Source organism: Melospiza melodia, chromosome 5 (assembly GCF_035770615.1).
Source record: "Melospiza melodia melodia isolate bMelMel2 chromosome 5, bMelMel2.pri, whole genome shotgun sequence".
Classification (NCBI taxonomy): Eukaryota; Metazoa; Chordata; class Aves; order Passeriformes; family Passerellidae; genus Melospiza; species Melospiza melodia.
Window position 1 is genome coordinate 89,273,330 of NC_086198.1, and position 27,835 is coordinate 89,301,164.

Sequence of the window (27,835 nt, forward strand, 5' to 3'; positions counted from 1 at the left end):
CACACAGTCCCATGTCTCTGGTGTGTCCAGGCCCCCACTGTGCTATCCAGGTACTGTTGGGGGCCATGTAGGTCTGTCTGGATGTCCCCCTCCCCTCCTGCATGCTGACCTTACCAGTGTGTTGTCACCAGCACACTTGCTGTGGGTTCCTCAGTCCCAGTGCCCCTGTCACCAGCAGAGATGTTAAACAGCACTGACCCAGTGGATTATGTTAGTGGAGTATAGTGAGATGGAATGAGACAATTAGATACAGGAATGGAAAAGGTAGAATAAAAATTACATTGCTCAGGGCAGTGTCAGTGCTCCTGTGAAATGAGTGTGGGTGGTTTGTGGCCAGCCTGGAAGAATGAACTGGGTGTGATTAATGAGTGGGCATTGAAGACTTTTTATTGCTTCTCCCAAATGTGGCACAATCCAGTAGAAAATAGTTGGATATTAATTTAGGATGTTTATTGGGAGTAGTGCTGACCTTTTGTATGAACATGAGGGTCAGTAGCTGCAGCATGGAGTCCTGTTTCCTCAAGAAGAGGGAGGTGGTGATGGCTGGGGCTATGAGGAACTTCCCAATGGAGAGATTCAAAGAAGGGGGTGAAAAACTCACAGGGATACTGCTGCCCTCCTTAGAACAAAGGGATATGGAATTCCAACACACAGCACAGGGCCTCAGAGGAGAAGGTGCATCCCTGACACTTGATTTCACAACCTTATCTGCCAGATAAAATACTGCTGATACTCATAAGCTCATTTCAGGTGAATATACTTTGAAATGCTCTAAAGTTTACTTGAAAGTAATGAATAAATTGAGGCTGAATTGACTGAGAAAATACAGAATTCTACCCTGAGCTTTCAGTTTTAATCACTGCATCACAACGTGCCTGTTGGTAGGTGTCGCTTTTCCGTGTATGTGGAAATGGAGAGTAAGCTCCTTTGGACTCTTGTGCATGAGGATTGTCCCAAAATAGTTTGTTGTTGAGATAATGAATGACAGACTGCAATCATCCAGATGCCTGAAGAAGCAATTAGAAAATGTGTAGAGAGATTGTGGAACAGCGTTTGTTCCTTATCTGATGGAACCAGTAGCTCCTGTCAGAAGTGCTTTGCTCTCAAGTGCTTTGGACCCAGGTTTTTAATTTGCTGTGATTTAACACTGTTTACTGGGAAGGGGAAAGAATGAGGGAAGCAGGAACCTGGGCAGAAAGACTGAAGTGGATTGGGAAAGGGAAAGCAAGAGCAAATCACCCTATCTGATGCAGCCAGGCTGACTTCTGCCTATTAGTCATTTTTGCTTGGTGAAAACCTTTCCAGAGGGGAGTTCTTCAGATAAGGATTGGCTGATAGGTAGCAGAGCTAGCTCCTGTTTTCTCCCTTCTGTTAGCTGTGGTCCTTCCATCCTTTCCCATTAATAGTGTGCTGATTTCACTCTGTGCATTTGTGAGCAATACTTAGTGCTGCTCTGTTTTTAGAGCCCACAGTCACAGCCATGCTGCAGACTATTGTTGTACACTCCAGCCTGACACACACACAAACATCTGTGTGCTTGCACACTCACTGCCTAGTGTGAGTCCTGGGATCATGGAATGGTTTGGGATTGAAGGGTTCTTATAGACCATCCTGTGCCACCCCCTGCCATGGCAGGGACACCTCTCACAGCCCCAGGCTGCTCCCAGCCCCAGTGTCCAATCTGGCCCTGGGCACTGCCAGGGATCCAGGGGCAGCTGCAGCTGCGCTGGGCACCTGTGCCAGCCCCTGCCCACCCTCCCAGGGAACAATTCCTTGCCTATATCCTGTCTAACCCTGCCCTCTTTTATTTCAATGCTTTCAGTCCTGCATATCTCTGTAAAAAGGCCCAACACAAGATTATATTACTTGTAGTGAAAATATTTTGTCAAACTGCAGTTATTTCCCTGAAAAAATTGTCTGCATCACATCATACGCCCTGGTGTTGGCAGAGCTAGGCAGATAATAACTAAATGGCAGGTAAATCACTCCTCAGAGGTTGCTTTTAGGAAGTGTCCAAGTAGAGAAGTATTAATCAAGAAGGGCAGGAAATGCAGCACATCAAATGTATAAATAGCTGCAAGGTGCTTTCTCTGCATTCAGGATTTTTCTGAATTTTCTGGTTAAAGTTTCCCATGAAAATATGCTGGTGGGAGATAAGGAAGTTATTTGCAAGTGAAGGGAAGGCACTATTATGCCTGAAATCAGATTGCAGCTGTGGCAGCACTTCTGAACACATCCTTCACTGGTGGCCCATGAGCTGCTGCTGCCATGGACCTGCCTGCTTCCCTCTGCCAGGGCTTGGAGGGCCCTGCAGGGCAGCTGAAGCACGTGCATGGAGTGTTGGCAGGTGGCTGGTGGTGTTGCCTTTGGGAAGCTGGCCCATCACAAACACAGAAAGAGCAGTGAGGGCCCCCATGACCATCTCTGAGTGAGCATGGGAGCCCTGCTTTGTGGAGAAGGTAGGAGGAACACCAGCAGGTAGAACATGGTTCGTCATCAGGCTGTTAACCAGGATTCACAGTCAAAAAGCCATTTCCAGTGCTTGTGGGCTTCTGCTCTATTCTCTGGCTCCAGTGGGAAATTGTCATTTGTAAACTCCAGCAGGCTTGTCTAGAACATTCTATCAATAGTTTGTTTCCAAAATTTAAAGGTCTCTGAAAAGCCATGAGAAGATGTCTCTGTGCATATTCCAGTTATTTAGTGAATGATCTCCAGTTACATGCTTGTAGGAAAGTGGATAAATGAATAGATTCTGTTGTTTTAAATAGAGATATTTGAGTGTTCAGTCTTCTTGATATGCTAAAGAGCAGAGAGGAAAGAAAAATTAATGATATTGCTCAAGATGCTGCAATCTGCCTTTAAACAACCCGAGGTTAAAAAATCAAGAGAAATTTCATGTATGTAACAACACACTACAACATGTTCATATTGAATATTGATCCAACGTCACTTTGCTTCCCTTGTGCAAAGCATAAGGAAAGAAGTACAAGACATTCTCAGTAGTACTAAGACTTATTTTTCTTTAAGTGGCACTAATGAAAAGAGTGTTTCCTTCACAGAATACAGTTACTTTGTTGAATTTTCATTCAGTCTCCTTGTTCCAACAATAGGCCTTTTTGCTTCTTCCTATTTTGCTCTGTGTTGCTGCTAGGAAACCACTCATCCACATCTGAGAAGCACAATTAAGTGTCCCTGATACAGTATAGCTTCCATTGTGTGCCAACAGAAAGAAGATGTCAAAAGGATTCCTAAAATAAGGTCCAAAGCTGGCATTCAGGATGGGGACTTGATGTCTAAGAATCTGCTGGTACATTGATTGGCATGGCTGCTTAATGAGGAGGAATATGTCTTCTTAACAAGGAGGCTCTGGCCTTTAAAGCATCTTGTTCCCAGCAAGCTCAAGGACCATAAACAAGGGATCTTTGCTTTGTGTAGTTTTTCCCTTATATTGTACACTCTGCTGCGCACAGCTCCAGATGGATGCACCTGCATTGGCAGAGTGACTCCTAAATGGCACCTACATGCCAGAATTTGTTAAATCCGTTCTTGCAGTGAGAGTGAACAAGATGTCAAAGTCAACTGGCTGTGTAGGCTTTGTTCTTACTTGTTGGTATGGTTTTGTTTCTCCCCTACATCTTTGAAAATAAAGGTCTCAAAGTGTGTCAATATCAGCATTTAGCTTAAATCAGAAGGATTTTTATGAAGAAAATCTCCTGTATGTCCTCACCATTCTACCTTGGGTTGGATCTTGAGCAGACTCAGGTGAATGAGGTGGTCTGTTTTGGGCATGCCCCAAACCTGAAGTTGTTCAGGGCTGTGCAGGTTTGCTTCAACCACAACTCAATGACATTCTGCACAAAGTTATCCTAAAATATATTGGGGAACTAGTCCCAGCATGGACATCATCACCATCTTAGCACCAGATCTTTTCTGCTGATGCTGTTGATGATGACATTGTTTCCTCAGTAGGACTGATGAAATATTATTTTTCCCAAGGTCTGTTTATTTATTTCTGGAAAAAGCCCCTGAAGTCCCATGGGCTTTGTTTTATTTTCCCAATTCTTCTCTCAAGAGTTTTGAGTTTGGCTGAAATGTGTTAACAAGCCCAAAATTATTTCAAATATTGTCTTTTCCTTCCTAGTTATGATATCAGCCCTGCTGTCTAACAATAGGAGAGGAAGTTAAATGAATTTTTGAGGCTAAAAAGCTGAGTCTGATGATAATTTCATACAAACCACCAGTCCTGGGTAGCCTGTGCTTGCTCTGTTTTGACGCACGGTTCTATTTTCATCTGCCTTCTGTAGCACAAAGAAAGCAAAGGACACCAAATGGGTTTTCATCTGCATGTTAATTGTTGATGTATCTCAGTTTGACAACTAAAGGACTTAATTGCTATTGAATTTGCTTCTCTTCTTCATTCAACGTTGCATCTTCTCCCCTCTGCTCAACAGCTTGCAAGTGCAATGGCCACGCGTCCGTCTGCAACACAAACACAGGGAAATGTTTCTGCACAACCAAGGGAATCAAAGGAGATGAGTGTCAGCTGTGAGTTCATTTCCCTTTCTTATTTGCAATAAAAAATTGTGCACGTACCACCTTAGACACCCCTCCTCCCCCCCATTTTTTAATGGTTGTGTTTATGATGTCTCTGCTCATTTCTTCCTCCTGACAGTTGACTGACTGCACTGAGGGTGCAGCCAGCCGTGGGTCCCCTGGGGAATATCATGAACAGGATGATTTCCTGAAGAATTCCAATTTTAAAAACATTTCAACTGGGAATATCATGCAGAAGGGATGGCTGAAAAAATCCTCACGCCCCAAACTATACATAGAATCACAGAATGGTTTGGGTTGGAAGAGACTCTGGGCTCATCCCGTTCCACCCCCTGCCATGGCAGAAAACTCCCACTGTCCCAGGGGCATCCAAGCCCCAGTGTCCAACCTGGCCTTGGGCACTGCCAGGGATCCAAGGGCAGCCACAGCAAATCTGGGAATTCCAGCCCAGCCCCTGCCCACCCTCCCAGCCAGCAATTCCTTGCCAAGATCCCAGCCCAATCTGCCCTTTCCCAGTGGGAGCCATTCCCTGGCTCCTGTCCCTCTGTCCCTTGTCCCCAGTCCCTCTCCAGCTCTCCTGGAGCCCCTCCAGGCCCTGCCAGGGGCTCTGAGCTCTGCCTGGAGCCTTCCCTTCTCCAGGGGAACATTCCCAGCCCTGCCAGCCTGGCTCCAGAGCAGAGGGGCTCCAGCCCTGCAGCAGCTCCAGGGCCTGCTCTGGGCTCTCTCTGCTTTGCTTTATCCTTCAATATCTTCTTTTTACCCGGCACATTTCACCGTCCGTGCTGATTTCACCGTCCGTGCTCTCTGGTGCTGTTCAGTGTGAGTGTAAATATATCGGAAATGAGCCTTTGACATTCAAGCAGTTTAATGGAGCAGTTTTAGAGCAACAAATTTGCGGGAGGTTTTTCTGTAACATAACAGAAATGCTTTTAGTGTAATGTTAGGGGAAATAATTTAATTCCAAATAATTTCATTGCCAGGTTTATTTTTAAAGCATTGCTCACATGAGTAAACATTTATAGGATAGAACCTGGAATAGCCATAAATGACTAAGCTAATCCAGTTCCATGCATTGTGGAGAGCTAATAAATACCTTCCAGGTGGATGCAAACGTTAATATCCAGAATTTTATATTGCATTTTTACTGCATATGAGTTGGACTTGGACCGAACATGAAATTTCTTCATCAGCCCAGTCTAGCTCAGACATTCATCTTTAATTATGTACTGCTCTCAGCACAGGTTGTGTTTTCTGGTATTTAGTGGCTGGGAATAAATAGAACTGCAAAAAAAATTCCATTTATTAAAAAAGGTATATTCTTTTTAGGTGTGAAGTTGAAAACAGATATCAAGGAAATCCACTTAAAGGGACGTGTTACTGTGAGTACCCTTGGGATTTTGTTTGGAGATAAAAAATGTGCTTGAAGTTTAAAATAACTTATTTAAAACTTGTTTCAGTTGCCTCAGCATATGTTTAAAGTATGGGGGATTAAGGAAAGGACTAAAAAATAGCTGTAAAAACCTTCACTTTTCTCAAATACGTTGTTTAAAGAGAATGAAAATACTTTTCTTGATAAGGTCCGTGTGATGATTAGATCTTTTGAACAATGTTTTGAATGTTTTTCATGTGACTGAGATGAAATCTGGTCTTTTGGAGAGCACTCTAAACTATATTCCTAACAGGTAAAAAACAAGGAGTGTCCTTAGAATTTTTAGAAATGCAAAATACTGTTTATTTTAAATTCTGGTCCAGGTTAGAATGGATTTCAAAATTGCCACGTTTCCTCTGAAATGAGCAGTTGGATTCCCATGCAGTTCCAGAAGATCCTTTGCCAAGATTCAGATTACCTAATGGAAACTTTCCAGCTTCTATTTGCAAATATTAGCAATCAGCAGCCTGGCAGGCGTGGAGAGATGGAATCTTAAATTAAAGTCTCCAGTAGTGGTTTTGTCCAGCACAGAAATTATCAACTGCCTGGTTTTGGCTTATTTGAATTCTGCTTGTGTGGCCAAACAAGGGCACTGCTGGCTCCTCATGGCATCTCTGTGTAAAAATGACCAAATTCCTTGCTGAAATGGCAGGGATGAAAAGTGGAGAAAGGCAAAGCTTTGCAGCTCTTACAGGAAGAACCTTGTGCTGCCCAGATCCACTCTTGCTTGGTTTCATTCCCTGAGTGTTTCTCTGTGCTGTGTCTGATGGACACCAGCAGCTTGTCTGACCTGTGTCAGTCAATGAGGGGTCACTGGGAGGCAGAGAGAGGAAAACAGCACCTGGTGTGTCAGTTCCTGGTTATTATTGCTGGGAATATCTCTGCATGGTTTCAGGAATGTGCACAAGTCACAGCAGTGTGCAGGAGTGGTAAGGTACTGAGGTGGGTGAGTGCACCCCACAGGTGGCTGTGGCTCACACCAGCCTGGGCAGACAGACAGACAGACCAGAGGCTGCTCCTGGCATGCCTGGGTGGGGTGTGTCCCAGAGCAGGATGGCAGCTGGGTTCATGACCAACCAGCTGCTCTGTAGAACCTCTCCAGGAAAATCTGCTGATGTACAGAAACCTGGAATGGGGGGACCACTGTCCCCTTCCAAGTGGGAATTACACAGTGGGAATTACACAGCTACTGAACTTTTCTGCTATTCCCTTTGATCACAGAGGTATTGCAGGCTGGAAAAGTAAATCTTTTGGCATGTTTTTTACAGTGTATAGGTAGGAATATTGATTTAGATCAAGACTGGAGGCTGTTGCTTGGCAAGTATAAGCCAGCTCTCTTCCCTCTCTAGCTGGGCTCAGCTCCTGGAGTTTTTTGTTCCTTATGTGGGATCATATGTAGGTTGAAGTAATTTGTAGCAGTGTCACGATAGTGTTGTGTTCTGGTTGTCCAAGAAACCCTTCAGTAACATGCCTTGCTTTACAGAAGTTACTTTATTCCAGGAGATGGGATAACTGTCTCCCTGCATTCCTTACAGATACTCTGCTCATTGACTATCAGTTCACCTTCAGCCTTTCCCAGGAGGACGATCGCTACTACACAGCAATCAACTTCGTAGCAACACCAGAAGAGGTACATTTTCTATTTTCCCTTTTAACTTTGTCCTTTGTCTTCTCTTGGCCCTGGAGGCAATGAGTTGTTACAGTTCTGTGGGTCTTTGGGTGTACTCCTGTGATATGTAAGGTATGTCCTGCTCCATGAAGCACCCAGAGCTTTTTGACCTTGGCTTGGCTGTGCAGTCCCAAATCATCACAGGGAGATTTCATAAAGAGCCACAGCTGATTCTTACCAGTTGTTGGAACAACCTCTGAGCCATTCCAGTTTTTTTTAAACCACAGAGCAGTTTGGGTAGGAAGGGACCTGAAAGCTCATCCTGCTCCAAACCCCCCTGCCATGGCAGGGACACCTTCCACTGTCCCAGGCTGCTCCCAGCCCCAGTGTCCAGCCTGGCCTTGGGCACTGCCAGGGATCCAGGGACAGCCACAGCAAATCTGGGAATTCCAGCCCAGCCCCTGCCCGCCCTGCCAGGGAACAATTCCCAATCTCCCATCCATCCCTGCCCTCTGGCAGTGGGAGCCATTCCCTGGCTCCTGTCCCTCCATCCCTTGTCCCCAGTGCCTCTGCAGCTCTCCTGGAGCCCCTCCAGGCACTCCTCAGGCACTTCTCTTCTGCAGGCTGAGCAATCCCATCTCCCTTGGCCTGGCTCCAGAGCAGAGATGTTTTGCTTGTTTTCATCCCGCATCTTGTGTCTCAGTTCTTCCATTGATATTCTGTACACGACTCCTTTGTTATGTATATTTTTCCTCCTTGAGGAGGAGAATACTTCTTCCAGAAAATACATTATGTAGTTTTTAGCATGATGTATTTTCTTTATGTTACAAATTTCAAGATAATTTTTTTTAGCAATGATTTCCTAGGAAACAGTACAGTAAAACTGCTTATTCTGAAAATGGGGTTTCTTTTTTGTTTCTTCCTTTAGCAAAACAGAGACCTGGACATGTTCATCAATGCATCTAAAAACTTCAACCTTAACATTACTTGGTCCACAAGTTTTGCAGGTAAATTGAGGATGATCTGAGTAACTCAGGAGCTTCTTTCATTTAGCAGTTTCTGAAAAAGGCAGATTTAAGTGGGAAAACTCTGGGGGATTTTTAACCCATGTACTTTTTGCATAGTGTTTTTAAATTGTTAGCCTAAGGGGGGGAGTAAAATGTTTAAAAAAAACCTATGTTTTCAACTTTTATAGTGTTGTTTTGTAAACATTGAAAGTGCAAATTTGATTTTTTACAATGCAACATCTTGGCACACAGCGGTTTTGATAATGCAGTGCAGCTTGACATAGTTGGTTTTGAATGAATAGTTAATTTTTTAAAATTAGAATTTAGGATGGTTTGCCCTTTTGTTTGTTTTCTTAAGTACACCTTGAAATACCTTTTCTTGCTACTCCTTACAACAGCTGGCACACAGGCTGGGGAGGAAATTCCAGTTGTTTCCAGAACTAATATAAAAGAGTACAAGGACAGTTTCTCCAATGAGAAATTTGATTTCCGCAACAACCCGAACATCACCTTCTTTGTTTACGTCAGCAATTTCACCTGGCCCATAAAAATACAGGTAGGAGGTGCTAACATATGTCAAATTGTTTAAAGATGCTTTTTCTATTTCTCTCAAAACTGTGGCAGTTTGCTGTGTGTGGAGGAATCCAAGCTGAGCCAGGCTGGTGTAATCCCAGAGCAGACAGAGTCTGATGTTCCTGGGTAAGAGGAAGAGGGTGTGAGGAATCTTCTGATCATGCCTCAGCCCAGTGGATCTGAAGATGTGAAATAGAGATACTCGTTTATTAACAGGGCCGTGTTTGACAAGGTGTCTGACTTCAAATGTGCAGATCTTGGTGTTGTAGAAAAAGAGTGATAAAGCTGAAAAGGAAGCCTGGAAAGAGCAGACAGAGGAAATGCTTTAGGAGCTCTTTAGTGCCTGGTACTCAAAAGGCCCAGCTCAAGGGCCACCCCCTTTCTCCTGCTGCTGCTTCTGGCTGGTGGCACGTGCAGGACCAGCAGCTCATCCTTCCCCTTTATTAGAGATAGGTGGTTGGCAGGCAGTGCCTGAGGCACCAGGCTGGCCGTGGGGATGAAGTGGTGCAGAATGAGCAGGGACGGAGCTTAGTGGTGATAAAATCAGACAGAATCATTCTCCGACTGGTGATCCTAAAATCAGACAGAATCACTCTGTGATTGGGGGTGATAACATCAGACAGAGTCACTCTGTGATTGATGGTGATAAAATCAGACAGAATCACTCTGTGATTGCAGTTACAAATCCTGCAACTGCTGAGGCAGCTCACAATTCAGAGCAGCCCCAGCCAACTTCTTGCAGTGGGCTGGTCAAGTATCAGCTCCCTGTGTGCTCAGAGTGATGTGGGTGTTGGAAGGACAAAATCCTTGGAGGTCTGGTGCGGAGATCATGGAATGGCAATTTGGGTTGGAAGGGGCTTTAAAGGTGCCATGGGCAAGGACAGCTTTGGCTAGCACAGCTTTCTCCAGCCCTGTCCAGCTCCAGCAATTACAGGGATGGGGCAGCCACAGAGCTCAGCTAAAGCTTGGCATATTTGAATTCTGCCTCATCGAAGAAACTTGGTCAAATATGGGAACCCAAATCCTTCCATCTTCAGCCTTGTTCATGCGATTGTTTTGTGAAAGCTGACATTTCACATCAGTGCACTCAGTGTTTCAAACTTATTGGTCACGCAAACTCACTCTTTCAACAAAAATAATGCACAGGATAATATTGAGCAAGAAAATGAGATCCACCTGGAAAAAAGGTCCTTAAGCTATAGTGATATTTTTCCTGAATTAAAAAAAAGTATTAGGAATACTTGTGAAATGTTCTTATCACCTTTTCCTAAAGATACTGGGTTTTAATTACTTGGGAAACTTTGTCTTGTTGATTGCAAATTGAAGATTTGGCAGGTTGGCTTTGGACTCTTTTTAATATCACTTACAGTTTTGATAATCAGTTTGCAGCTGGAGAGTTTTTACTTCATAAACTGGTAAAGTCTTAGTTTATTTTCAAGTCCTGAGTTTTAAATATGGAGGAGTTGATGAGCTGCAATGTAAAATCCTTGTCATTGGATATTCAAGTAACAAGTCCCAAACCTCCTTGTTTTCATGTAAGTACTATTGTCATAGGGGAAATAGCATGTGTGTACAAAGGTGAGCACTTATGCAATGATTTATTGAAATATTTTAGCTTCTCTTTCATCAAATTCATAAATGCAGGAGTCAAGAAAAAAAGTAATTCTTTTTTTTAACCTTATGGGTTATTTTGATTGATATTTGAATTTCCATAATCAGTGCCAGGCTGTACCTTACCCTTATTCATTTCTTTGTTATTTATTGCTGCAGAACTGTGTGTTAGGGATACAGCTGATTGGTTTTTCACTTACCTCTCCTTACAGCGTCTCCTCTTCCCTTCCCCTCCTGGTTTCCTTTACTTGTATGGCTGAAACATCTCTTGCTGCTTTGTTTTCATTTGCTGAGCAATGGCACAGCTTCACTTCTGGCAGCTCTTATTTTATCTCTCTGCTTCTTGCTGACTTTCAAGACATTGCTAATGAATCCTTTCCTCTCCTTAATACAGAGTCTCTCTAATTGATCCTCATGTCCCTTTTGAGGTTAGCTCTGAGAATGCAGCTTTCAAATAGTTTTTCATCTTTGACCTGAGAGAAATATTTAGATGGCAGCTTTCCCATTCCTGATCTCCTTATCCACTTGATTTTACTGTTTGATTTCATTTCTCATAGTTAGAGTGAACTTTGATTCTCTTACAACACTTAACCTCTCTTTATCCTTAATTTAATGTGAATGTGCTTGTATGCACTCAATCCAAGTTAATGTTTTATGACCAGCTCTTCTTAATATCTTTATTACTTGCCAAAACAGTCTAAAATAGCATCAGCTCTTATTCATTGAGACACAGTTTTTGTGTAAAAGTCTGGCAACCACCAGCAATCTGTGGTCCATAGAATTTCTGTTAGTTTTCTCTTCAGTGCATAGCTAAAACCCAGGAGACCCACCGTGTCCTCTCAGGTCTTGTGCAATCTGCTGTGAGGGACCGACCTTCCCTCAGTAGCAATCTGTGTCCCTACCTGTCCTTTCCATGCCCCAGTTTTCTTCATTTTTGTGAAGTCGTGGCTCTCTGTAGTTTGTGTTTGATATGATAAAATACAAGCTAAATCATGGTACAGGTTTTTGGGACAAAGATTTTTTTGACAAATGCCCAGAGAAGCTGTGGCTGCTTCATCCCTGGAAGTGTTTCAGGCCAGGTGGGATGGGGCTTTGAGCACCCTGGTGTAGTGGAAGGTGTCCCTGCCCATGGCAGGGGGGTGGAATGAGATGAGCTTTAAGATCCCTTCCAACCCACCTCACTCTCTGATTCTGTGATTTTAAGACTTCTGGCCATCAGTCCTTGACTCATCCCATGCTACATTCTTCTCAGGAATAATTTCCTTCTATTATACTTTCCTATACTTTCCTTCTCTCATTTGTTTTTCCAAGGGGTTCATCCCTGATTTCCCTGCAGAAAAGTTCCTGTGCTGTTGGGATCAGTCCTTCAGGGCAGACTGGCTTGTTAATTAAAACTCCATGTTGCAGTATGGGCAGGATGCAAACTGTTCTCTTATCTCCTAGCTTGTCTCCTCCAGTATTCCTCACTGCAACTCCACTATTAAACTGTCACACAGCGACAGAACATGTTTCAATTTCCTTTGGAAATTACACTGATTTTAATAGAGTATGTCGAAGGCAGGAAAACTCTGCTCCTGCCAAGCTGCTGGAAATGATTCTGTCCTCACGTATGTGCATCACCTGGCAGCTCATGCGTGTGTTTGGGCTGCTCCTGGGCAGTGCAGCATGTCCAAATCATATTTTAGGGGTTTATTCTTTGTTTGACTATCTTAGTAAACTGTCATTGTGCATACACTCACTTGTCCTGGCTTATTTTCAATTTCAATACAACAGATGCATTTGAACATGAATGTTTATGTCTATACAAAATCTTGCAACAGAAAACTTTATAAATGTAGTTTTTACTGCAAAGCAATTCTACAATCCACCTTATTTTGTTTTTATAAGTATTGCAAACTTTATCTTGAAGTCCTTGATTGAAATCTGTCTCTTATTTATTCTGTCTCCTTGCCTGTTAAAATCTGCACTTGGAAAGTGTAAATGTTCCTTTGTGTAAGAGATGGCTGTGTCCCTGCCAATGCTCAGTTCTGGCTCTTCTTTCTTTGTCTTGCTCCACCTCTTTTTCAAACCACTTCAGTTCATTTATTTTTTTAAAGTATATTAGTTTGGGATGTCTTTCCCTGCCTGGTTGGTTAATGACTTAAAATGATCATTCAGTAAAAGAGCTAAAGCAGCAAAATGCAGAAAGCCTTCAAAATACAGCAATCTTCTTCCTAATTTCTCCTTTCTGAGCAGTTCCAAGCATGAAGAAGTTCACTTAAAGCCTTACTTTCCCAAGCTTTCCTGAAAATCCCGGTTGGGCCTTGTCAATAGTGTCTGGATATTTCCATTCTCTCTGCTTTGTTAGCTCATCTTTGCTGCAAATGTTGGACACATGGAATTTTGCAGCATTTAGCAAACTCCAGCTGTTCACCTTCCTGTCCTCAGCCTGGCTCTAAACATTCCCTCTCTTCCCCCAAACTGGGAGTGCACCCTTTAGGAAAGGACATTAGTGGGCGTTGAACAATTGAGACTTTTTTTACACTTATGCAAATGTAATAGTAATCTTTCCCCCACTATTCTTCCTCTTTGCTTAATCTTCATTGTGAGTTTGCTTTGTTATTCTTTCCAAACTTAGCTCAGAGTAGAAGAGAGACATTGACTGTAAATAATGTGCTGTACAATAGCACAGTAAGAAGCAAAGGAAATCCATGCAAAGTCAGCTCACTCTGAGGTGAAACTGTACTTCTGGAGCTGCCAAGTAGTTAATGGTGAGAGTTTGAAACTCTCTCAGATACCTGTGTAAATGTCAGCTGGTTTTAACACTGTTTAAACTTGGATGTATTTACCTGGGGCCAAGTCCAGTGAGTGAATTCCTCTCCAGAGTGTACAGGAGGGTGAAAATTCCATCTGCTAATACAGGAAACTCTCCCCTGGCTGTAAGGTTTCTGCTTCATCACAAAAATTTACTGCTGATGGTGTTTGCTGCCACTCACTAAATAGAAATTGGTGGTTTAGTCTTGTTTCATACCCAAACTATTGTTTATATTCACTAACATTCTGTCCTATTTGATATTTGATTTTTTCCTCTCAAATTCCAAGCATCTTGCATTGATCTCTACGTTCTGAGAATGTGTAAGACATTTAGGAGCTGATTAAGGCAAAACCAGTTTGTAATTGTATCATTAACTGGCAATTGCCTCCCGTCTTTCCTTCGTGTTGGTTGAAGGATTTTGATTTGAACACACTTAAATGTTAATTATGAACCAAATGCTTCAAGAAACAAAAAGAGGCGAAGGAATTTTGCAGCCCTTGCATACAAAATGTGCCATTTGCAAAATCTCATTAGGTATTCACTATATATCATTTTCCTGGCAATTCATTGTCGTGGTGGGCTTCAAAAAGTGCCACTGTGACTGTGCAGCATCGCACAGCTCCCACTGTTTGAAGTGCATTTGAGAACCAGTGGGAAACATTCAACTCACTGAAATTGTTGCCTTTCACTCAGATTTCATAAAGGCTGTAATGGAAAAATAGCTAAAATTGCCTCTGTGTCTTCAATTTTAGTTCCTTAAACCTTCTTCTGGTTTCCTCTACTTGATTTATTTCAGGATGGTCTATCTATATAGTCTCCTTTATATCTTTATCCCTTTTTACTCAGATAGTTCATGGAAACAGGTTTGGAGGGACCTGAAAGACAATCTGTGGATTGTTTAGCTCAGTCACATATGTGTTGTCATAGTTATTCTGTCTCCAGAGATGCTGTTTACCCTGACAGGAGGGTCCTGGTGAGCCCACTGCAATTGCTGCATTGCTCTCTGGTTCCTCTGCTGAAAGGGTGAGTGCTGAGCTGCAAGGTGAAACAATTCATGGCCCTCCAGTGGATGGCAGCTGGCACAGGAGGTGTCAGGAGGGCACGTGCAGAAACTGTCACTCATGGGGGACCTGGAAACTGGGGACAGGCTCAAATGTGCTGTAATTAAACCAGAATTTTGTCTGTGGTGATCCAGGTGGCTGTGTTTGGACTGGCACACAGAATCTTGGGATCACAGATGGGTTTGGATTGGAAGGAACCTTAAAGACCATCTCATTGAAAGCCCTGTCATGGGCAGGGACATCTTCCTCTATCCCAGGGTGCTCCAAACCCCATCCTGCCTTGCCTGGAACAATTCCAGGGATGGGGCAATCACAACTTCTTGGGCAACCTGTACCATGGCTTCACAGGGAAGAATTTCAAATCCCATCTAACCCTTTCCTCTGTCAGTGGGAAGCCATTCCTTCCTGTCCTGGAACTCCAGGCCCTTGACCCCTGTCCCTCTCCAGCTCTTGTGGAGCCCCTTTAGGCCCTGGGGGGGGGGCTATAGGATCATCCCAGAGCCTTCTCTTTCCAGGCTGAACATTCCCAGCTCTCCCAGCCTGGCTCCACAGGAGAAATCCAGGTGTCACAGCTCCATCTGTTCTGTACAGATCCATTGCAGGTGCAATCCCCAGGAAGGAATGAGATGTCAGCCATTAGCTGAGGTGCTCTTTAATGAGCCCCTTCCTTTGGGGCCCTCCCTCCCTCTCTGCCTTCTGTTGCTTTTCTTAAATTCCCATTGCCAGGATGACTATCCAAACTTGGAAGGAAAATGCTCATTTTAGTGCTCCAGTGAAGAGCTGCAGTGCTGCATGAAGTGCGATAAATGTGGGAGGACAACTGTGCTCCTGTTAAACCTCTGGGAACTGTGACTTTCTTGGATTCAGGTGCCTTGTATATCAGACCTGGGACTACTGATTTTTTGAAGACCTTTTCTTCTATCCTGAGCTGTTTTGAGGGAATAGCTGAAGTTCTGTTCTTTCACAGGCATCAAAAGACTTCTCTGCCTCCCTCTGCAGCCCAAGGGTTTCGCAAAGGATTGTGTGATAGTGACTAATTGTCTCCTTTGACCTGGGAACAGTTCCCACTGGTTTCCAGTGATACGCTGAAAAGGTCTGTAGGGATGTAGGAGGGCAAACTCCCTTCACATCTCCTTGCTCAGCAGAGCTGGCAGTGAAGCTGGAAATGGGTCTTTACCCTGCCCCGGAGGTATTTCCTGTCTTGTTTGTAGGCAGAGTTCAGGTGGAGCCACCTGGTGTCACCTGTGTTTCAGGGTCAGATGAATTTTACACCAGGCTGAGATTCTGCTGAGGAATGGCTCTTGGTTTTTCTTATGTTGAATGTGGCTATCCAAGTGTGAAATATTAGCCCATATTTTGCAGACTGCCAGGAATTGCATTTTTAAGACGACTCCACAATCCTCAAAGCCCTTGCTCTGATCTTTATCATTGTTTATTTCAGTGTTTCATTAATGTTGTGTCCTCCAGTATGTAAATACTGAAACCTTCTGAAATTCTCATTGCTCAGAGTAAAGCTCCTTCATTAAAGCAGTTTTGATTTGCAATTCTTCTTCTAATGCTCTTCCCCACCAACCTGCTAGTTTCATTTGCAGCATTACGCCTAAAACAGGTGGTCTGCATTAGCAAGAATCTTAATGTAACTTTCAATTAAGCTTTAATTTTATTTGCCATTCATGTTTAGTGTAGTTCAGGAAGCATTTGTTTTCCTCCAGAGCTAAATGATGGATGACACTTTGCTACAGCCAAGGAAAGCTTTGGGGTACCCTTAGCTCCTGCAGGTGCTAAAACAGAGCTGGAGGAACAGCAGATCTCACACATTCCTTTTATTTTAGGCTTTCACCCTCTTTAGGTGGCATGATCATTGCCAGCAGTCATGCTCTCTGCCTTTCCCTCTTTGAGGTTTACAGCCTGACTAAAAGGCTTTGATTATCCATGGAAAAAAGAGAAAGTAAAGAAACCATGCACAGTTAAAAAGCAGGGCCTGAGCTGTCTGTAATGCAGACAGTTCCTCTTTGGAAGGAGCATTGAGTATTTGATACAGGATAAATAACCCCTGAGGACTGGACATGGCCTGTGGAGGTTTCCAGTCTTTCTCTAAATTAGTGTCATTCTCAAACCAAAAGCAACAGGTTCATTGAATGAGAGCCCTCAGTGAGGGCAAAGGAGGAGTATCTTTGTGGTTGGCCAGAGAGAATAAAACACATTCAGATAGGTAGGGATTGCTTTGGTAAAATAATTATGTAGGCTTGAAATCAAATCAGTGAGGTTGCTGATCTGGACAGCTTTCCTGCCAGGTCCTCATGTGCCTTGTTCATATTTAACAAGAAAGAGATGTAAGTGCAGAGAGAAAATCATCCTCAACTCTCTGGGACCCTTTATTCCAAAAATGTTCTTTTTTTCTGTTGCTTCTGGAAGCATTGTAATGCCAGAGTTGTTTGCTAATGATGTCCCTTGCCTTTCCTTAGCTGTAACTGCAAGTGCTTTTGAGCCTCTCTTCCTGCATCTCTCTCACCATGTGAGAGGTTTTCTTGAAACCCAACAATGAAACGTAAATCAATTTGTTAATCTGATGAAATTTGCTGTTGAATGTAATTACTTTTGGAGGCATGCAATTACATGCTGATTTTTCAGAACAGGCAAACTACATCTTCTACTGTGGGATGGAAAGATTTAAAACAGAACAGTTAAATGGTCCTTTAAAACATGAAACAGCTGCTGGTGTTTTATCTGCTCCTGCCACCTTATTTTTGGCATCAACTGGTGACATTTTTCTCCTTTTAGAAGTTGTTCCTTTTCCGTTAAGTAATATTTTTGTTAGCACCTTCTTAAATCCTTAAAAAGGAAGATTTCTCTCACAGGCAGTTAACCCTTGGCAGGAGGTGGTGCCAATTCAGTCCATTTTGCAGGAGGTTGTAGCATGAACAATCCTGAAAATTGTTCATGCCAGATTTTTCCCAGGTGCTGTGTTGGGGGTGGGGGTGTGGGTTTTTATCAGAGATTCATGGACTGGAAGGGAGATGAAGGATCATCCCATCTCACCCCTGCCATGGCAGGGACACCTCCCACTGTCCCAGGTGCTCCCAGCCCCATCCAGTCTGACCTTGGGCACTGCCAGGGATCCAGGGGCAGCTACAGCTGCTCTGGGCACCTGTGCCAGGGCATGCCCACCCTGCCAGGGAACAATTCCCAATCTCCCATCCAGCCCTGCTCTCTGGCAGTGGGAGCCATTCCCTGGCTCCTGTCCCTGCAGGCCTTGTCCCCAGATGCTCTCCAGCTCTCCTGGAGCCCCTCCAGGCCTGCAAGGGGCAATGAATGAAGTCTTGGGGTTTTACATCTGCACCTTGGGATTTCTTGGGATGAGCTGTAGTGACTCACATGTGAGGTTTATTGTAATACCTTTCTACAGCACTGGAAGTCTTTCTGAATGCTTGTTGCAAAACTTCAGCTGCATAAATAAGAAAAGTTATAGGATACCAGAGAGAGAGACAGTCTGCAATTCAGATTTAATAATACCAGGAGCATTTCTTGGGTTATGTTTTATTGAGATCTGACAGTGACATATATATTGATTACCTTAATTTTAAGGAACCGGTTTTTTTTTCTCTTTCTGAATGCAGGGCTGGAAAATATATAAAAAATTGCAGAATTAATTTTCTATGGAAGCTAAGTCCAAATCAGGCATTAATTTCTTCTGGGTGAGGCCAGTGCTGGTTGCTTGAAGTTGCTGTATTTCTATGATAAATAACTCCTGAAAATACCATAACCCACCAGAGACTGGAAATAAAGACCCCCAAATTCAAATGTATTTCAAAAGTGAGTGCTGTGGACCATTGCTGAGAAGCTGAAAGAGCGAGATACTTTTCTTTATACAAAAGCTTATTTAAAGAGTCAGAATAGTGAGCAGAGGTAATGAAGGTGAGAAAAGCATATTGTAAAAATAAAATAGAAAAAGCCACCCACCGAAATGTGACAGTGGATTCAGCCTGGCTAAACCACAAGGGAAAGTATATCCAGAACTAAGAGAGGGTGTGTCCTGGTTTAGGGCAAATTTGGGAGGAAACCTCTGAATTGGGGTCCCTCTAGAAAGGAAATTCAGCTCCTCCCCCAGCTGGTTCGGGAAAAGATTTCCTTGGAGAAAAGTGGGAAAAGCTGTTTATTTAACAGGCAAAGCATTCACCAGCACACCAAAAATGAACAATATGGAACAAGAACACCTCTCACTGTTCTGCAGAGGTGACACACTCCCAGAGTCCCTGGTGGGCTGTAGCTCAGCTCACTCAGTCTCTGATCAGTCCCTCCGGGGCTGGAAATGCCCCATGGGGCACAGGGGAGAGCTGGGGGTGCTCTGCTGCTCTTCAGGCCACAGCAGGTTTGAACAGCTCCAAAGAGAAAGCACAGTCCAGGGAACTTCTGTGCTTCAGCTGCTAAAACTAACTAAAAGCAAAGGGGAGCTCTGTCCTGCTGTCTGTCCATCCCAGTCCAGGAGCAGGAATGTGGGGAGTGAGTGCAGTGTCTGAAAACAAACTGTGCACTTCTTGTCTCCCCCTTTGCTCTCAGAACCAGCCTGAAAGGTGCAAAACTCATTTCTGGGCTAAACAGACCAATGGGAATGTGAGCATCATAAAGCCAGCCCAGGACAGGGTGACAAACCCAAATGCCTGTGGCTGGTTTAGCTCCCAGACATGGAGCCAGAGATACCAGCACTCCACAGGCAGCTCTCAGCTGACTGTGGGGCTTCTTTCAGGGAAAAAATGTCACTGGAATGTCCTGAGAACTTCTTTTTCTCTCAGTTATTTTCCTGCCTTTGTATTATTAAGATTTTGACTGTTTTTACTGTAATGGCAAATGTTGCTCCCAGCAATGTTGGCAAGCAAGAGCTGGGACAGGGCAGGGTAGTAGTGTCACAGTCCTGTATAGGAATACATTTCTGGCATAACTGGGGATTTCAAAGGTTTTTTTTGTTTTTCTTAAATTGGTTCTCTTTAAAATTATTTTTTTGAGTTATAAGTGTCATGTATAATTACTTCTTTAACCAGTCTGTTTTGCATACAAGATTAGCACCATCCACCTTCCCACACCTGGACCAAAAGTATCAACAAATTACATTAATATCTTGACTGAGGATTGAACTAAATTCCATCAATTGATTTGTCACTTCAGTATTTTACTGGGAAATTCTTCATGACAAAAGGGTGAATTACATGTTCTAGAAATCTTTTAGTGATAGGCAGTGACTACCTGGCCTTTTAAATGCAAATCTGAGAGCTTATATGTTGCAGACATTTTTTCACAGAAATCCTTTCTTTCAGATTGCTGCGTCTTCTGGAAGGCAGAAGCCTCAGAAGAGAATGTAAACAATTGTTATCAGCTGCTGTGGAATGCAATAGGATGCACCTGATTGGCTCATGTTCCTATGTTTATAATTAAGGGCCAATCAAAAAGTGCAAGCTAGGGACAGAGTCCCTGGACACAACTTTGTTAGAGAATTCTTTCTTTCTATTCTTAGCTCAGCAGCAGCTCTGCAACTTCTCTTTTTATTCCTATTAGTATAGTAATAATGTATCATATATCATATATCATATATCAATAAATCCAGCCTTCTGATCAAGAAACAAGATTCTTGTCTCTCTCTCACCTCCAGCGACCCACTCAGGTCGCTGTAATATTTGGTGACCCCTCGTGTCACAGCAGAAATTAATTTGATAAGACCAGAGGAGCAAAATTGCTGCACTGGGTAAAAATCCTCTATGTGTAGCTTTTGATGGTTGCTTTAAAGTGACCACAGAAGTGGATTCAAGCCAGGAGCTGAAGAACTGAAGATCCTGATTTGGACAGAGTTCACAGCCAAGGCTGACCACAAAGAGAACCTTCTTCTGGAAAACCTTCAGGAAACATGGTAGACAAGAGCGGCATACCTGCAGAGCTGGCAGGACTTTTGAGAAAGGTACTGTTCACTTTTCTATCCCTGAGGGTTCAGCCGTGAGAAAATTATGGCTGTTTATATGGGGGAGATACCCCTTGAAGTACGTGGTTCGCTTTACTCCTTCAGAGGAGAACCTTATTGCCCTCTGGCAACACTGGTGTAGAGAAGACGGATTTTTTTTTGAAAAAACAGATTTCTATGAGTTCTTTTGATGGGCAAAGCTTTTTGGGTTCTTTACTGATGTCCTGTACGCTTTGGATGTTTTTGTCTGGGAATGCCTGGACTCTATTCTCCAGTTCATCTACAGTCAGGGAGGTCTTTTGCCTTCTATCTACCCAGCATTTATAAAACTCTTCCCAGTTCTGAAAAGGAGAGCAGCTGCCTTTCAATGGATTTCTAACTGCTATGGGCAGGCTTCGTTTCCACTGTCCCCGGGAGAAGACCCCGTGGAGGATGAGTGGGGGCTTCGCAACGGCGGGGGCTGAAACTTCGCTGTGCGAAGAAATATTTTTTACTCTTTCTCCCGAGCCTGCGCAGATGAGCTGCTCTCCTCCCCCCCCCTTCTCTCTCTCGGGGGGATGGGAGGAAGCGGTGCTGCCACAGCTGGCCTCTCAGACTCCGCCTTCAGACATGGGGGCGGCATCGGTCTCTGAGGTTTCTCCGCCCCTGCCAGCTCCGTCCCTCCAGGTGATCCCGTCTCCGCCTCTCCAGACGGTCCTGCCCACGGCTTCACCGGCCTCCCCGCCCCTGCCAGCGCCTGCATCGGAGAAGGCAGAAGAGGCACTTCTGGTTCTGGCTGAGTTGCTAGGCAGCGACGAGGATGCGTCTCCGGCTTCCGGCTCAGCGGAGGAGGAGATCTCATCGGCCCCTTCGGCTCCCCCGCCGCTTCCATCGGCCCTCTCGCCACTCGGACTGGCCGTCCCGGCGGCTCTGCCGTTGTCGGGGGCTCTGCCCTCCGTGTCAGCGTCAGAGACTGCCCTGAAACCGGCGGCTTGTTCTAGCTCAGACCATCCTGGACTGGCTGCTGTAGCAGCCGCCCTGGCGGGGGTCTCTCCTTCCGTGGAGCGGGGGCTGCCTGCCAGCTGACTGGTGCGGCAGTCCAGCTGCCTGTTTTTAAGATCAGCATTCTTGGCGGTTTGGGAGGTGGTTTTTCGGGGATGGTCCCAAGGAGGCCGCCGCCTCTCCTGCGTCCTAGTGGCATGGGGGGGCAGGTGCATCCCAAGAGCCCTGCTTCTGATCCCCAGCCCGGAGGGGATGGGGATGATGAAGCCATGGGGCGGATGAGAGACAAACCTGATGCATTGCAGAGGGAGAGGGCACAGTTGGAGGAGACCATAGCTGGTTTGCTGTGGGAAACAGACATCTCCAGACCCCAGATGGCATTGCTGGGGAAGGCTTCTATTTCCCTGCTGCTGGCATGCCTCAGTGGTTTTGGGGAAAGGAAGCATCTCACTACCCGTGCTGCCATTGTGCTGGCAGCAGGGTGCAGCCTGTGGGAATGCAGAGCCTTCCTCATGGGTTTGGCCTGGGCCATTGGGCTCAGGAAGTTCCTGGGCCGGGCCCACTGCCTGGCCTCCTGATGTTTCTGGGAATTCTGATTTCTCCTACCGGTCCTGGTCCCCCTTTGTGGGCCAGTTTTGGGGTTCCTGGTCCATCATGGGCCAGGGCCCCCAGGGCCTTTTCCTTCTCTGGCACTGCTCTGCTCGGCTGCTGCTCTTTTGCTTTTCGATTAAAAAAAAAAAAAAAATTAAATAAAAAAGATTGAAAATAGCGGGCAGCAGCTCTGAAGCATTGAAGGGCCAGAAAAGGACATTCCAAAATTGTTCAAATTGTTTGAAATTGTTTAAAATTGTGTTATGCTGTTTTCAGGACCAAAAAGGACTCTCAGATGTCCAAAAGAAACAACTTCAGCTGATGGACTGTTCCTGAAACTCAGCTGCATGGACTTGAATTTTCTTTGCATTGTTTTTTGCAATTTTCTTAGATTGTAGGATTGTTTTAGTGACTTGTTAGTATTGTATATTTTACAGGTGAAGAAATTTCCTGTTCATTTCACATCAGCATTTTTCTTTTAATTTATACAATTTAGAAAGGTGAGATGTCGCAGATATTTTTTCACAGAAATCCTTTCTTTCAGATTTCTGCGTCTTCTGGAGGGCAGAGGCCTCAGAAGAGAATGTAAACAATTGTTATCAGCTGCTGTGGAATGCAATAGGATGCACCTGATTGGCTCATGTTCCTATGTTTATAATTAAGGGCCAATCAAAAAGTGCAAGCTAGGGACAGAGTCCCTGGACACAACTTTGTTAGAGAATTCTTTCTTTCTATTCTTAGCTCAGCAGCAGCTCTGCAACTTCTCTTTTTATTCCTATTAGTATAGTAATAATGTATCATATATCATATATCAATAAATCCAGCCTTCTGATCAAGAAACAAGATTCTCGTCTCTCTCACCACCTCCAGTGACCCACTCAGGTCGCTGTAATACTTATAGAGAAGTTGTTCATTCTGCACCACCCAGCATGGTTTTTTTTTCACGTTAAGATTTCTTGAACACCAAATCATAGCCGAGGCTCTCAACAGAAAAACCTGTGATGAATAAAGCAGCCCAGCCTTCGGTTCTGATTTCATGACTCTTTAAAACTGATCCTGATGCAATGTGGTTTGTTTAAAGTAAATTTGGGGGCTTTTAATTACTGCCACTTCAGGTCGTGATGTGTTGTTTGAGATGACTTGTGCCTTCAGTGTTGTGTGTGACAATGTTGTCATTCAAAGATATTTTAATTTGGTTATTTATATAAATACCTATTTAGTTTGGGGCTGGAACTAAGTAATCTTTAAGGTCCCTTCCAACCCAAACCATTCTATGATTCCATATGTAATATGTATAAATATATACATATATATTTACATACATATATATATATATATATATATATATATATATACACAAAAATACACACTTTACTACTTTATTTTATTAAAGATGAGATTCTTACAGCTGGCATATTACAGGATGTTTTGCTACAGGTTGATAAACATGCTAAATTTCTCATCCAATATGATCCTTGGAACTCACAGCCTCTTCAGGAAGGAGAGAGAGCTTGTTTTCCCCATTAACACTACTGCAGCCCTCAGCTGTGTCTTGCATTTTTCCCGTTTTGTCTGGTCAGAAATGATGCAAGACAGAAGGTTTTGCCTGTTTCCATCTGTTAGCTATATTGAACCCTTAACAAGGAAACTTGCAGATATTGCTTTTAAGCTCACTTGACTATAATGCTCATTTTTACTGGACTTCAAGGGTCTGAGTGAGAGTTTGAGCTGTTATGTGCTAAAGTTTTAATTTTCTCCATGCTGAACCTCTCCAGCAATAGTCGGCCTGCAATCAAATGTAACCGAGCCTGCATGCAGACAGTGTCAGAGCTCTGCTGGGCACGGGGCAGGAACGGGATCCCTCCTTCCCTAGTGCAATGGGATCCCTCCTTCCCAAGTGCAATGGGATCCTTCCAAGTGCCACGGGATCCCTCCTTCCCTAATGCAATGGGATCCCTCCTTCCCAAGTGCATCGGGGTCCCTCCTTCCCAAATGCAATGGGGTCCCTTCCCAAATGCATCTGCACTGCAGCAGCTGGGACTGGAGGGAGGTGCTTGAGGAACTGGAACTCAGAGGATTGGAGTGTTTTCCTACTGGTGATATGTCTTCTGTCTCAAGGTTTGGGATCTTTATTTTCAACCACTTTTTCCAAGTACCTCAGAGCTTCCTTGCCTCCAGAGTAATTGTTGCAATTGCAGGATCACAGAATCATTTATGTTGGAAAACCCTCTAAGACCATCAAGTCCAGCTGTTCCCCAGCACTGCCAAGGCCAGCACTGATCCATGTCCCCAAATGCCACATGTACATGGCTGTTAAATCCCTCTAGGGAGGGATGCTCCATCACTGCCCTGGGCAGCTGTGCCAGGGCTGCACAGCCCTTTCCCTAATTCCCCACAGCCCTTTCCCTAATTCCCCAATGCCCACCCTGAGCTCCCCTGGCCCAGCCTGAGGCCGTTCCCTCTGCTCCTGTCCCTGTTCCCTGGAGCAGAGCCCGACCCCCCCGGCTGTGCCCTCCTGGCAGGAGCTGTGCAGAGCCACAAGGGCCCCCTGAGCCTCCTTTGCTCCAGGCTGAGCCCCTGCCCAGCTCCCTCAGGGATTGTGCAGCCCCTGCCCAGCTCCCTCAGGGATTCTGCAGCCCCTTCCCAGCTCCCTCAGGGATTGTGCAGCCCCTGCCCAGCTCCCTCAGGGATTCTGCAGCCCCTTCCCAGCTCCCTCAGGGATTCTGCAGCCCCTTCCCAGCTCCCTCAGGGATTCTCCAGCCCCTTCCCAGCTCCCTCAGGGATTGTGCAGCCCCTGCCCAGCTCCCTCAGGGATTGTGCAGCCCCTTCCCAGCTTCCTCCGGGATTCTCCAGCCCCTTCCCAGCTCTATTCCCTGCCCTGGCCATGCTCCAGCCCCTCCAGGTCTTTCATCGTGTAAGTGGCCTGAAAGAAGAACTGAGAAGTTCAGAGAATTCAGAATAATTCTGAATGGGGATTCAGAAGAATTGGGTTTTTTCTGGCCCTGCCTTGGCTTTCTTGGGGCATGTTTCTGTCATGTGGAGGTGTGCAGGGTCTGAGCTGAGTTTGCTGTTTCAATTATGGGACTTTCCAGAATTTTATTTCCTAGTGCACTTTAAATTTAGATGTGCATCACAATTCAGCCGCTGGCTGTTCATTGAACAAATACTTCTCATTTTTCAGATTTGTGTGATAATTTCCGGGATGCTGTGAAATTTGGGACCACATCTTAAGCGCTATTTTTAATTTAGAGACAGTCGTGCCTGTGTTCGCTCTGCACAACATGAGAAAGTTCACATGGGAAGACAAAACATGTATAATTGGCATTTCTGAGCCAACTGCTGACTGCAGCCAATTAGCTGAGAAGTGACAATTTGTGGCTACTGCAGGAAGGCAGCATAGTGTTGGAATGTAAATTGATTTTCATCTCAGAATAAGTTCAGGAGTGAAGCAGGTTTTATATTTGCACGGTGGTGAGTATTTGTGCCATAAAGCTCAATGGCTCAGTTAATATTGCAGCAGGTGAGGAGTAAGTCATTAATCTCTTTCATCCTTCACACAGGAGCAGAGTGACTCGGAGTAGTAGGTGTGAAAATCAAATTTGAGTGAGGATTAAATTTTTGCTTGTTGTAGAATGCAGATGTGAGCATGGGAACCTCTTCAGCTGCACCAAGTTCTCTCTGATCTGGAGAAAGGTGGATTTGATGGGTGAACTGTTCAGTAGGTGAGGAACTGGTCCAGAGGAGGCCATGGAGGTGCTCCAAGTGCTGGAGCCTCTCTGCTCTGGAGACAGAATGAGAGCTGGGGGTGTTCAGCCTGGGGAAGAGAAAGCTCAAGGGGGAGCTCAGAGCCCCTTCCAGTGCTGCTGCTGATGTCCACACCAAAGCATCAGGTGCATTACAGACTCTCTGGGATCTCCCACCTCCAACCCATACTCCACTTCAAGTTGCGTGTCAGAGTTTTTCAAGTTACAATTAACTCCTGTTAAGATCCTTTCTTCTCTGAAACCTAAGGTTTAACTTTCCATTTAGAGAATCTTTTCCTGTGGACCAGGTTAAATTTTCTGTCTAACTTCCAAATCTGTGTGGAGTTTTGCTGTTCATTTAAAACAAAGATCAGTGGTGCCTCTGCAAGAGAATGTCCTTCTGCTTCCATGGTGTGCTTGGGGTAGGGATTCACCCAAAAGCTGTTGGATGGGGCTTGGAGCACCCAGGTCTAGTGGGAGGTGTCCCTGCCCATGGCAGAGACTGGCATGAGATGGGCTGGAAGGTCCCTTCCAACCCAGCCCATTCTGTGGTTCTGGAGGCCAGGTGAGGTGTCCCGGGGAAGCTGCAATAACTTTTACCCCTCTTTAGTCAACAAATGGAGCTTCCAGTGCATCCAGGAAACCGAGGGCAAGGATGCACCATGGAAATTTAAACTAACTAAATTTAGATGTCTTTGTGTGCTTCAGTGTTTACAGTTCTGTTATGGACCTGGTCAGGTAATAGTTTTTTGTTATTTATTATTAGGCACCTGCCTTGGTCAGCTGAAGCGCAGATGAGGTTTCCATTGAGTGTAAAGGGCTGATGGGAATGCCCCTGTGACCCTGGATTTGGATGTCATAATCTGTGTCTGAACCTCCCAAATCACCCACAGAGGTGAACAAACGCTTCCTCCTGGAAAGTGTTCCTTGGAACTGACATTGCTGAATTCGTTTAAGAGCCACCTGCCTGGAAAGGGCTCATCTCAGGCTGCTGCTGTGTTTGCTCATCCCTCAGTGAGCAGGGTCAGCTCCAAAAGCCCAGCTTCTGAAGGGTGTTTTTGAAAGGCTTTTTGCCCTTCATTCCTGTGATTAGCTCTCTGCTGCCTTAATGACTTCCATGGCTCATTAAAGATGTTCACAGAACACAGGGAGCAGCAGCACATGGCAGGACTGAGGCCGTGTTCAGGTGGTGGAGCTGGATTGCTGTGTTGGCACATTCTGCCCCAGAACCTGGCAGCCAGGGCCCTTGGAGCTGGCTGAGTGCTCCTCTGGAGGGGAGAGCACCAGGAGCAGCGTGGGCCTTGGCCAGGAGCTCCATCAGAGCACTGAGTGCCACGCTGGGTTTGTGTCTCAAGGAGAACTGGAACAGGCAATCTCAATACTCCTGAGCAGAAGAGAAGTTTCCCCCCAGCATTATTCTAGAGGGCAGAATGAATGTTTTGATGACTTTGGCATCACTCAAGAATACTTAAAGCCCCTTTGTTTTATAGCAGGTCCTTTGACAAAGGCACAGGCACTCAGCATTCAGACCATGGCGTCCTGTAAGTGTTGTCTGTATTCGCCAAGGTCAGATTGAATCCTTGCCTCTAACCATAGGAAAAAAGAGACAAGACTGGAGTTTTGGGGAAAAAATAGAGGAGGATGTGCATAAATGTCGCCTGCAGCTTGTTTGGCTTGTGGTTTTCTCTCACTGGAAGCCTGTGGAACTCCCAGCTTTCCACTTTCCCCTGCTGTTTTTTGTTCGCTAGCTTTGGTGCTGGTGCTAGATTGAAATAAAAAGCAGAAAACAGCCCAAAACCCTTTAAATTTCTGTGAAAACAGCCCAAAACCCTCTAAATTTCTGTGTGGTCCTGTAGACTTTCAAAACACAAGTCCTGTAGCACTCTCCCACCTGCCAGGTGGGGTTAATGGATGTAGCAGTTGGACCTTTTGATATCT

The 27,835-nt window shown here is 44.8% G+C and overlaps 1 protein-coding gene across 1 annotated transcript in view; it reads left to right on the forward strand.

The window, feature by feature from the left end:
• The window catches only part of ATRN (attractin), a 154,266-nt gene that overhangs the window by 78,044 nt on the left and 48,387 nt on the right, over positions 1–27,835 (forward strand). The window contains exons 20-24 of the mRNA XM_063157763.1: positions 4,452–4,545; positions 5,881–5,933; positions 7,519–7,613; positions 8,521–8,599; positions 8,998–9,155. Of these exons, the coding sequence (XP_063013833.1) occupies positions 4,452–4,545; positions 5,881–5,933; positions 7,519–7,613; positions 8,521–8,599; positions 8,998–9,155 (479 nt within the window). The remainder of the gene's footprint in view (positions 1–4,451; positions 4,546–5,880; positions 5,934–7,518; positions 7,614–8,520; positions 8,600–8,997; positions 9,156–27,835) is intronic.